Below are 12144 nucleotides of genomic sequence, written 5' to 3'. Positions count from 1 at the left end.
CCAGAATGGCAGTCAGATTAATCCTTGGATCAAGCAGTTATTTCCTTACATTGAAAGATTATATCCTTGAATATTCTGTTTTTGCAAGTATGCATCTAGTAGCTGTTTGAACATCTGTATGGACTCTGATAAAACCACCTCTTCAGGCAGAGAATTCCACATCCTGATTGTTCTCACAGTAAAAAAACCTTTCCTTTGCCTTAGACGAAATCTTCTTTCTTCCAGTCTAAACGCATGGCCTCATGTCCTATGTAAAGTCCGGTTTGTGAATAGATTTCCACACAATGGTTTTTGTATTGGCCCCGAATATATTTGTATAATGTTATCATATCCCCTCTCAGGCGGCATTTTTCTAAACTAAATAGGTTTAAATTTGTTAACCTTTCTTCATAGTTAATATGTTCCATTCCTTTTATTAATTTTGTAGCCCGCCTCTGCACTTTTTCTAGTGCCATAATATCCTTCTTTAGAACAGGTGCCCAAAATTGCACGGCATATTCAATATGTGGTCTTACCAGTGATTTATAAAGAGGCAAAATGATATTCTCATCGCAAGACTGAATGCCCTTTTTCATGCATGACAATACCTTACTGGCCTTAGCCACTGCTGAATGACATTGCACAGTTTGTTGTCTATAACAATTCCCAAGTCCTTTTCGTGTGTGGTTATCCCTAATTCGCTTCCATTAAGGGTAAACGTTGCTTGTGAATTCTTTACTTTGCATTTTTCAACATTAAATTACATCTGCCATTTGAGTGCCAAGTCCCCTAGTCTATCTAAATCCCTCTGCAGCAAAGCAATACCTTGCTCACATTGTATTACTTTACAAAGTTTTGTGTAATCTGCAAACACTGAAACATGACTTTCTATGCTTTCTTCAAGATCATTTATAAACATGTTAAATAGAAGGGGCCCCAGAACAGACCCCTGAGGGACACCACTTGTCACCACTGTCCAGCTTGAAAATTTACCTTTAATGTACTCTTTGTACTCTATTTTTAAGCCAATTTTCTACACAAGAACAAGCATTTTTATCTAGACCGATTTCTTTGAGTTTGAACACTAATCTATTATGTGGAACTGTATCAAATGCCTTGGGAAAATCCAAATAGATCACATCCACTGCAACACCCTGATCTATACTTCTACTTACTTCTTTGTAGAACGCAATTAAGTTAGTTTGACATGACCTGTGCTTCATAGTTCCCTCTCAGGTCACGGGGGAAGGGATTACCCTGCTTTTAACTTGGGAAACCCCTCACATGAGGAAAATCGCATAAAAGATCATGTGTGGCTGCCAATAAACCAGTCCATCCACAGCATAGAGCCTCATCTCATGTGCACGGAAGAAAGCTATACAGGCTATATCACTTGTTCTTTTAAGAACTAAACAGCTATATTCTCCTGGAAGAGAGGTCTTCCCACCGGGATCTGGATCCAGGTGAAGGTCCAGGGTGGGAAGTGACGACGGGGGGCTAAATTTCTACTGTGCTTATGGTGTCTGGTGCAGTGCTCAGATTACTCTGAGCACTAGGAAGCAGCGATTGGCAGAGGTACCCAGTCGAGGTGCCAGGCGGTCCGCCACATCGTGATAAGCTCCCCTACTCTTCGTTCCGTCTCATAAATATAAGCTCCCCCTGCTCTCTTCATTCCACCCACATATAAATGTTCAGTATACACTTACCTGCACTACTTGTGCCCTTTGGCTGTTGGTCATGCGTCTGGACTTGGTCCTCTCCACCTCATGTCTGTGGACCCAGCCCCGGAGCTCCTGGTTTAATCTACAAAGTAGAATGCAATGTTTATGCAAAGTCTTATTCCTGGCCAATGGCAGAATAGCTCCCTATGGAGAATGCATTTTATTTCCGGTGATCCTGCAATCCGAACACTTCACGTAGAGACTAATATTGGCACAGTATAGCGATTGCCGTGCATGAGGGAAGCACCAGTAATAATGATCTCAGCAGAGGAGGCAAGGCAGCGTTTACATTTAGAAGCCGGAGGGTGGAAAAACGACAAATCTAACTAACTAGAAATGGCGTTCGGACTACAGGTTTGTATTCCCATCATTAGAGTGCTCCTTTAATCCTTCATGTTCACAAACATTAACTACTTGGATAAAAGTTATTAGTTAACATTTTTTTTAGAGCACCAAAACTACAATGATCTACCCGCTGCAAAATCTCGTGGTCACTACTCTATCCTAATTCGCCTTGACTTTTCTGCGGCTTTTGACACTGTTGATCATCAACAGCTTCTTCTCATCCTCCACAATATCGGTCTACAAGATATTGCTCTCTCCTGGTGCTCCTCCTACCTTTCCCAGCCCTCTTTCAGTGTTTCTTTCTCTGGCTCTGCTTCTTCTCCCCAACTCCTCTCTGTTGGTGTCCCCCAAGGTTCAGTCCTTGGTTCCCTACTGTTCTCCATCTATACTGCCTCCCTTGGTAAACTCATTAGCTCCTTTGGCTTCCAATATAATTTCTATGCGGATGACATGCAAATCTACCTGTCCTGTCCTGATCTCTCCCCGTCCCTCTTGACTAGTGTCTCTGACTGCCTCTCTGCTATTTCTAACTGGATGGCTGCCCACTTCCTTAAACTAAACTTGACCAAAACTGAAATTCTGGCTTTCCTCCCTCAAGTGTTGCTACTCCTGTGTCTTGTTCCTTCCAAGTCAACTGTGCTGACATCAGCTCCACCACGCAGGCTCGCTGCTTAAGTGTTCTTTGACTCAGACTTCTTCACCTCTCCTGTCCAGTCGATCGCCAAATCCTGCCACTTCCATCTCAAAAACATTGCGCGCATCCGACTCTATTTAACGCCAGATGCGACTACGGTGCTGGTCCATTTCATTGTCCTTTCTCGCCTTGACTACTGTAATCCGCTTCTCAGTGGTCTTAAGTGCTCCCAACTTGCGCTGTTACAGTCCAGAATGAATGCGGTGGCGGCGAGGCTCATCTTCCTGTCCGCCCGCACCGCCCACGCCTCACCCTGGTCAGTCCCTACATTGGCTTCCTGTAAGATATAGGGCTCAATTTTAAATTCTGGTTCTTGTATTCAAATCTCTACACAATGCTGCTCCTACCTATCTAGCCTCCCTAATACACAAATATGTCCCGTCTAGGCCCTTACACTCTGCTGAAGGCTTACGTCTATTTTCTGTCCGTACGCCCACCTCTGATGCTCGCCTTCAAGACTTCTCCATGGCTGCACCATTACTGTGAAACTCACTTCCTTCCTCCGTTAGATGCTCACCCAGTCTCCACTCCTTCAAAAAAATCATTAAAAACCCACATCTTCAAAAAAGCGTATCAATTAAACTGTTAATAGCTCCCGACTGATTCCTCTGTCATTAGTCGAATACTATGCTTACCTTTTGTGTCACTTTACCCCACTCCCTCTAGCATGTAAGTTCATTGAGCAGGGCCCTCAACCCCTCTGCTCCTGTGTGTCCAACTTGTTTGGTTAAAACTACACGTTTGTTCATCCACCCACTGTAAAGTGCAGCGGAATTTGTTAGCGCTATATAAATAATAATACAATTATAGTTTTGGCACTTTGAAAAGTGGGAATCCATGTTTGACAGACTAAAGCAGAAGGCACACTGAATGCTAAAGATCAGCCATGGGTGGACAGAGGATCATGCGATGGAAACTCCCACCCAAAATAAATTCACAGATGCAGACTATAGCAGACCTGAGGGTCTCTGTTTGGTTGACATGTGGATGGCAGGGAGGTGGCGGTGGAATGTAGACCAGCGACTCCTTCTTAACCACCATCAAAGCTTTCTCATCAGAAATGTAGTGTTTGGGGCTGAAAGGAAGACAATAATGAGTGAATTTACACCAGTTCAAACATGAGCTAGATCTAGAAGGAAGGAAGATTGGATTGTATGCCTAGAGTCTGCATGTGCAGAGTTTGGCTCTGAGCCCTGGAATGTTGAGGTGTAATGTCGTCATTAGCCAGTCCATAACTAGAGTTCCGAGTTAATTCACAGAATATCAATCAATGGCTGGGAGAGTTCAGACGACGCTCTCAGCCAAAGAATGACGACGGATTGGGTGAAGAGGCACGCAGCTAGCCCGGATTAAAAGGACAATAATTACCACGGTATACAGCGCAATGTCGTTCTTATGTCTATATTCAGTCCCTGCCGTCTTTTTAATATAAACGTAGTGTTTGAGTGACAACCACTAGAGATGTTCCTAGGCTGGAATATAGAAGACCACTAGAGGTGCTTCCTGGGTCAGTGATACACCGTGTGCAGCAATGACGTTCAGGGTCTCCACGTTCTGCATTGAGACACTAAATGTTCCCCACAGATTCAATGCATCTCTATGAAAAGAGGCTGATTGGCCAGGGCAGTGTTTGGCTCCACCCCCTGTCAAGCCTCCTTCCTATGGGAAAGCATTGTGATTGGCTGAGATCATCAATTCTTATGTCAGCCAAGCAGGCAGATCGGGGGCAGAGTTGAAATCCTAGTCCTAGGTAGGGTGTGAGGAGAGTCTTGGCAGCCTCAATTCATGGACCCCTACACGTTTTGGGGCCATTAACGTATATATGCATACTTTTTATATGTGCTCTTTCATAATATCACCATTCTGGTCCTTTTACGTGAAGCTCTGTGTGTATGACTTACACAGCCTTTTAGCTTCCCATATTGCGTTTTTCTCCTTACAGGAGTGTAGTGTGCAGAAAATAAAATGGTACAAAGAACGATTAAATACCATTATGTCCTGGTGTATGAAGAGGAAGATGTAAAGTCATGAGATAAAATAGTAAATATTTACCTTTTGCTCTCCGATGGAATAGTCCTCGATTCCGTTTTACCATCTCCGTCAGACAATTCAAGGAGATGCCTGTTGTGACGAATTGGGCTGATCTCTACCTCGTAGGGGCCAGAGTTTGTTCCCAGAAAACTGAATGATAAATATCACCATAAAACATACTGATTAAAGCATGATCATCATCACAGTTACTCGCTAAACACACGTTTTAGGCAGACTCAAACCATATATGGCTTGAAGAATGATTCCATTTGGGGCTATTGTGGATGAAAGGTTAACATGAGCTACGAAGGAGTCTCACTAAAGGAGACTTACCTGGGCAGCTCTGTTAAAGGAACCCAACTGGCCATTTACAGAGATGTGTCATTTCAAGGTTCCGCAATGTGCAGTGACTCAGCCAATCCTGGGCCTAAACTTTGCTTTCTATAGCACAGCTAATATTCTCCTATAATCTATGGGATAATAAGCACGTGCTTCTGGGAACTGTAGTTCAATTGTCAGCTTTCTACTGTGGAAACTACAACTCCTAGAAAGCCAAGCCGTGACATCATGGAAAGCAGTACTCCTGGAGAAAAAAGGGGGACACTCTAAAAGAAAAACTGCGGGAGCAGAAAGATGGGCTCATGTAGCAAAACAAATACCAACGAAATATGTAAAATTAACAATTATTAAACTTTCCTATTGTGGTTGTTTGGTGAAGAACAAGGCTGAATGAATGGTTTAGGAAGTGTTCCGGTCATTAGGGACCTGTCCTGGCGAGTTAATTAACACCATAAACACTAGAAGGTTACCTTAGTGAATTAAAGTTGAGGATAAGAAACACCGCCACCATCATCAAGCACACAGCTCGTCTCTTGGGAGCAGACACTTTTAGCTTCTGATTCTGTGGGTGTAGAACCGGAGAATGGAAATACTTCAATTAGAGCAACCAATGTCATGGCAGATTGCTTTAATATACTCATGTAACAGTTACAGAGAGCAGCTGCACACATTATACCAACCCGAGGGTCCCACCACCCCATCCATTTCAAGTCAATGTGAAAGTTTACCTCGGACACCACTTCTTCAAGCAGTTTTTGAAGGGAGCCATTTTCATTCTTGAGCCGTTCGTTCTCCAAGAGAGCCGATCTCAGTCGGAGTTCCAGACTCTGCATGTATTCCTTCTTCTTCCTTCTCGACTGGAAGGCAGACTCGCGGTTTTTAATCATTCTCTGCTGCCGTCGGATAACGTTTATCTGCATCATCATAAAAAAAAAAAAAAAAAAATGAAAGTAGTTACAATATACAGTCTTACAGCCTGTCCTATGTTGTTACTGCTGGTGTCTTGTAGAGGTGACCCGAGGGCACGTAGTTTCTGATCTGTTCATATGATTAGGGCAGATTGCAAACTGGTAAAAATGATGCCATCCGCGTGGGCACCTTGGTTAAGAGGTTTAGCTTTCCCAAACAGATTTTGGAGGAAGAAGATTGAAGGAATTTGACCAGAACAGGAATTTCCAAAATCTCAGCTAATGGAAGGGACCCAGGGGTCAGACACTCGCAGAGCCTCTGTTATTTATCGGATCAAGGTTCCCCTTCACTGCCCACATCTGGTTAATTCCTAATCCTCCTCGATTATTGAGAAATCTTAGGAAACATATTTGTGTGAATAAACAAACGTACTTTGTCTCCTAGCGTGAATGATTTGTCTTTCTTCCCAGTCAGTCAGATTTAAATGGCAAACAGGTAGAATTATGCCAATTGTTCCTCAATTTGGGCACGGACACAGTGACACCTAGCACCAGAACTGGCGCAATGAGTAAAGTTTGTTACGGCCTGGAATGTCCTGTAAAACTGCTCCATCGCTTCCTGATTTTATTCCACATTTTTACACACAGGTCAGCATCCAAACACCAACGCTTCTAGAGCTTGGTAAGGGCTGGAAAAGAACCAGTTAGAGTTCGGATTTATGCTTTATTCCCACTGAGAATTAGGGCATGTGTGAAAATCTGCATTAGCCATCTCTCTTCTTGATCCATCACTCCAAGAAACTCATGCTCAAGTACAAATCACAAGAAATCCAATAGTTTTTCCATAAAGTGCAGACGCTTATTCCAAATAACATTCAGCAATTTTCCGACACAATGCTTGGCGAGGTCCAACGTGAATCTGATCCAAGCAGCTAGGTTGGCGGGACACAACAGGGAGGGAACGTCAGAAAAGTGGCCGTAAATGACCTTCACATGGACGGGTGCCACCGGGAGCCGTGTAATACTAAAACTAAAGATAGGATCTCGAAGAACCTTCATTAAAATGAGAGGGTGAAACTTATAGTGACAGCAGGCAGTCCAACGTGGGGCTACCGATCCCCATCAATACTTATCTCTAGAGACACAGAGTAACATCTAACTGCCTAGGAATGCCATGTGATCCACATAACCCAATTGTGATGAATAGATTTAGATTACAGGGTGTTGCGTATGGTATTGTGGGGTAATGTAGAGACCAGAGCAGGTCTGTCATATACACTTTGTATTCAGTGGCAAAGGCTGCAGCGATGTCCAGTGACAGTCCAGGCAATGCAACTGTAACATTCTACCTCACCTTGCCATGTCTGCACCCAGCGGCTGTGCGTCTGCATAGCTGACACTTGCAGCATGCTAATGGATGCCGGCCGCTGCGGATCCACGGCAAACTATACCCCACGTCACGTGGGAGCCGTTTTGGTGTCAGAGATCGATCTCGGCCAAACAGAAAGGTAAAGCAGGTATTTAACCTCAAAATTACCTTTCCTCATTGCCCTGTCATGGTTTTCTGAGCGTGTGTTTCTGATCGGTTATATTCTGGTTTTTGACTTCCCTGTATTCTGGTATCCCTGACCTCTGGCTTTCCCTTATCGTTGTGTCCCTTTCTGTGTCCCCTGACTATTCTTTGGTACGTTAGACCAGCCATTCTAAGGCCCGGTAATACATTACCTATTAGCCATCTGTGTGACACAGTTCTACGTGCTGGATCAAGTAGTAATCCGGACAGCAACATGAGGAGCACAGGAGCGGTTCAAAACAATAATGGAGACAAGTGGGGGAGAAGCTCAGTGGTCGCTTAACCCTTTGCGGTCTCATACAGGGCATACCTACCTTTATCTGCATTAACAAACGTGTGTGTGCAAAAGGTGTGTCACTGGCCAGTCTGCATGAATGGAGAGAAGCGTTTGTGATACACACACACACGATCTAACAAGGTCTCCTTAATTGGGTTTAAAAGCAGTAATGTGGACATGTAGGATGAACTCGAGGGACTGTTCCTTTATCCCCCATTTACCACAATATTCAGACTCCAATAAAGTGAACATAACGTATCTCTGCAGAGATCTGGGATTACACAAAGTTACACACTGGATCAATAGGATAATGAGACACAGGTAAGGATGGCTCCGATATTAAAGATAGAACGCTCAGCATGCTACGCATGCCATTAGTCAAGCCAAGCTTCCTGTCCACAGGCAGACACTGAACATATGAATGGAGCCTTGAACCGTAGCAGAGCTCCGTTGGTATACACTGCATACAGATAGTATAGACCAGGTGTCCCAGGAGGAAACCCAAAGACCCTCCGATCGAGACGCCTCTCACACTTTCCATTCTGTTCTGAGCCAAGAACTAGTCATGTGAAAAAAGATCAGGACGACTTTAACCCTTTCACACCACAAAGGGAGAACAGTAACAAGAGTTTTCATTCAAGCATGCATGGCGCCCCCTGCTGCTCAGAATGGCAATGACAATGTGCTTCCAGGACAAACCTGCGCAGATACCTACATGTCTAGGTGATACAGAGGTCACGGGAGACACACTGCTCTGCGGGAAAGTGGAAACTACGGATTCGAAGAAAGGAGTACAGCTGATAAAGTATCTCGTGTAACAACTTCTGCACTCGCTTTGGAATAAATCCTCCCCAGCAGGGAGAGTACCAGTCTGCAGTGTAACCCTTCCAAGGGGGCAATCCTCCCCAGCAGGGAGAGTACCAGTCTGCAGTGTAACCCTTCCAAGGGGGCAATCCTCCCCAGCAGGGAGAGTACCAGTCTGCAGTGTAACCCTTCCAAGCGAGGCAATCCTCGCAGCAGGGAGAGTACCAGTCTGCAGTGTAACCCTTCCAAACGAGGCAATCCTTGCAGCAGGGAGAGTACCAGTCTGCAGTGTAACCCTTTCAGGCGAGGCAATCCTCCCCAGCAGGGAGTGTACCAGTCTGCAGTGTAACCCTTCAAAGGGGCAATCCTCCCCAGCAGGGAGAGTAACCAGTCTGCAGTGTAAACGAGGCAATCCTCGCAGCAGGGAGAGTACCAGTCTGCAGTGTAACCCTTCCAAGGGGGCAAGCCTCCCCACCAGGGAGAGTAACCAGTCTGCAGTGTAAACGAGGCAATCCTCGCAGCAGGGAGTGTACCAGTCTGCAGTGTAACCCTTCCAAGGGGGCAAGCCTCCCCAGAAGGGAGAGTACCAGTCTGCAGTGTAACCCTTCCAAGGGGGCAAGCCTCCCCAGCAGGGAGAGTACCAGTCTGCAGTGTAACCCGTCTGCAGTCTGCAGTGTAACCCTTCCAAGGGGGCAAGCCTCCCCACCAGGGAGAGTACCAGTCTGCAGTGTAACCCTTCCAAACGAGGCAATCCTCGCAGCAGGGAGAGTACCAGTCTGCAGTGTAACCCTTCCAAACGAGGCAATCCTCGCAGCAGGGAGAGTACCAGTCTGCAGTGTAACCCTTCCAAGGGGGCAAGCCTCCCCAGCAGGGAGAGTACCAGTCTGCAGTGTAACCCTTCCAAGCGAGGCAAGCCTCCCCAGCAGGGAGAGTACCAGTCTGCAGTGTAACCCTTCCAAGGGGGCAATCCTCCCCAGCAGGGAAAGTACCAGTCTGCAGTGTAACCCTTCCAAGCGAGGCAAGCCTCCCCAGCAGGGAGAGTACCAGTCTGCAGTGTAACCCTTCCAAGCGAGGCAATCCTCCCCAGCAGGGAGAGTACCAGTCTGCAGTGTAACCCTTCCAAGCGAGGCAATCCTTCCCAGCAGGGAGTGTACCAGTCTGCAGTGTAACCCTTCCAAACGAGGCAATCCTTCCCAGCAGGGAGTGTACCAGTCTGCAGTGTAACCCTTCCAAACGGGGCAATCCTCCCCAGCAGGGAGAGTACCAGTCTGCAGTGTAACCCTTCCAAGCGAGGCAATCCTTCCCAGCAGGGAGTGTACCAGTCTGCAGTGTAACCCTTCCAAACGAGGCAATCCTCCCCAGCAGGGAGTGTACCAGTCTGCAGTGTAACCCTTCCAAGGGGGCAATCCTCCCCAGCAGGGAGAGTACCAGTCTGCAGTGTAACCCTTCCAAGGGGGCAATCCTCCCCAGCAGGGAGAGTACCAGTCTGCAGTGTAACCCTTCCAAGCGAGGCAATCCTTCCCAGCAGGGAGTGTACCAGTCTGCAGTGTAACCCTTCCAAACGAGGCAATCCTTCCCAGCAGGGAGAGTACCAGTCTGCAGTGTAACCCTTCCAAGCGAGGCAATCCTCCCCAGCAGGGAGTGTACCAGTCTGCAGTGTAACCCTTCCAAACGAGGCAATCCTCCCCAGCAGGGAGTGTACCAGTCTGCAGTGTAACCCTTCCAAGCGAGGCAATCCTTCCCAGCAGGGAGTGTACCAGTCTGCAGTGTAACCCTTCCAAGCGAGGCAATCCTTCCCAGCAGGGAGTGTACCAGTCTGCAGTGTAACCCTTCCAAACGAGGCAATCCTTCCCAGCAGGGAGTGTACCAGTCTGCAGTGTAACCCTTCCAAACGGGGCAATCCTCCCCAGCAGGGAGAGTACCAGTCTGCAGTGTAACCCTTCCAAGGGGGCAATCCTCCCCAGCAGGGAGAGTACCAGTCTGCAGTGTAACCCTTCCAAGCGAGGCAATCCTTCCCAGCAGGGAGTGTACCAGTCTGCAGTGTAACCCTTCCAAACGAGGCAATCCTTCCCAGCAGGGAGTGTACCAGTCTGCAGTGTAACCCTTCCAAACGGGGCAATCCTCCCCAGCAGGGAGAGTACCAGTCTGCAGTGTAACCCTTCCAAGGGGGCAATCCTCCCCAGCAGGGAGAGTACCAGTCTGCAGTGTAACCCTTCCAAGCGAGGCAATCCTTCCCAGCAGGGAGTGTACCAGTCTGCAGTGTAACCCTTCCAAACGAGGCAATCCTCCCCAGCAGGGAGTGTACCAGTCTGCAGTGTAACCCTTCCAAGGGGGCAATCCTCCCCAGCAGGGAGAGTACCAGTCTGCAGTGTAACCCTTCCAAGGGGGCAATCCTCCCCAGCAGGGAGAGTACCAGTCTGCAGTGTAACCCTTCCAGGCGAGGCAATCCTTCCCAGCAGGGAGTGTACCAGTCTGCAGTGTAACCCTTCCAAACGAGGCAATCCTTCCCAGCAGGGAGAGTACCAGTCTGCAGTGTAACCCTTCCAAACGAGGCAATCCTCCCCAGCAGGGAGTGTACCAGTCTGCAGTGTAACCCTTCCAAACGAGGCAATCCTTCCCAGCAGGGAGTGTACCAGTCTGCAGTGTAACCCTTCCAAACGAGGCAATCCTTCCCAGCAGGGAGTGTACCAGTCTGCAGTGTAACCCTTCCAAGCGAGGCAATGCTTCCCAGCAGGGAGTGTACCAGTCTGCAGTGTAACCCTTCCAAGGGGGCAATCCTCCCCAGTACCAGTCTGCAGCCAGGGAGTAATTCAAACCAATGTCTCTGTGATAAAGCCTTATTACTGCTGTGTTTAAAGCTATCCAAACTATAAGATAAGGCCAGGGACTAATTAACATATTTAGAAAATTGGGCAGACTAGATGGGCCGAATGGTTCTTATCTGCCGTCACATTCTAGGTTTCTGTTTCAATGTGTGCACACCCTCCCAGACACCCGACAGCTAGAAGTCTGCAGTCAGGGAGTAATTCAAAGCAATGCCTGTGTGCTTACACTATCCATTTACTTATCCCTATATTAAATATTGGAGTTTTGAACAAATTTAAAGTATAAACCCAACCCGTTGTATTTACCTCGATCCTTGCACTGGCTGCGGCCATATTGGATCCCTGCCAATAATGGTTATAAAATATTAATAGAGTTTGTGGGAGAGGAGACACCAGGACAATGCGGGAGATTTATCAATGTTTTCTAAAAAAAGGTCTTATTTTTGACATGCATTTAACTCTCTCTCACCACAACATGTAGGTCTCATTGTAGACTAACTGAAATCCCCATTGGAGGCGTAGTGTTCCTGCACGGTAATCACTGGGACAATCAGAATCTCTTCATAGAGATGCATTGGCTCAACATATCTCCAAGCATAGTGTTTGGCGGCCTCATGCGTTAAAACCCTAACCATCGGTATTGCAGAG

General features: G+C 46.9%; 1 protein-coding gene across 1 annotated transcript in view; it reads right to left on the bottom strand.

Annotated features, from left to right (window-relative positions):
- ATF6 (activating transcription factor 6) overlaps positions 1–12144 on the bottom strand; it is a 101174-nt gene that overhangs the window by 56134 nt on the left and 32896 nt on the right. Inside the window, exons 8-12 of the mRNA XM_063427124.1 lie at positions 5838–6023; positions 5580–5671; positions 4792–4920; positions 3698–3814; positions 1686–1782 (exon numbers count right to left, since the gene is read on the bottom strand). Of these exons, the coding sequence (XP_063283194.1) occupies positions 1686–1782; positions 3698–3814; positions 4792–4920; positions 5580–5671; positions 5838–6023 (621 nt within the window). The remainder of the gene's footprint in view (positions 1–1685; positions 1783–3697; positions 3815–4791; positions 4921–5579; positions 5672–5837; positions 6024–12144) is intronic.

Source organism: Pelobates fuscus, chromosome 7, assembly GCF_036172605.1.
Source record: "Pelobates fuscus isolate aPelFus1 chromosome 7, aPelFus1.pri, whole genome shotgun sequence".
In the NCBI taxonomy this organism is placed as follows: domain Eukaryota; kingdom Metazoa; phylum Chordata; class Amphibia; order Anura; family Pelobatidae; genus Pelobates; species Pelobates fuscus.
The sequence above is the reverse complement of the archived record's forward strand: the minus strand, read 5'-3'. Positions and strand labels throughout refer to the sequence as shown.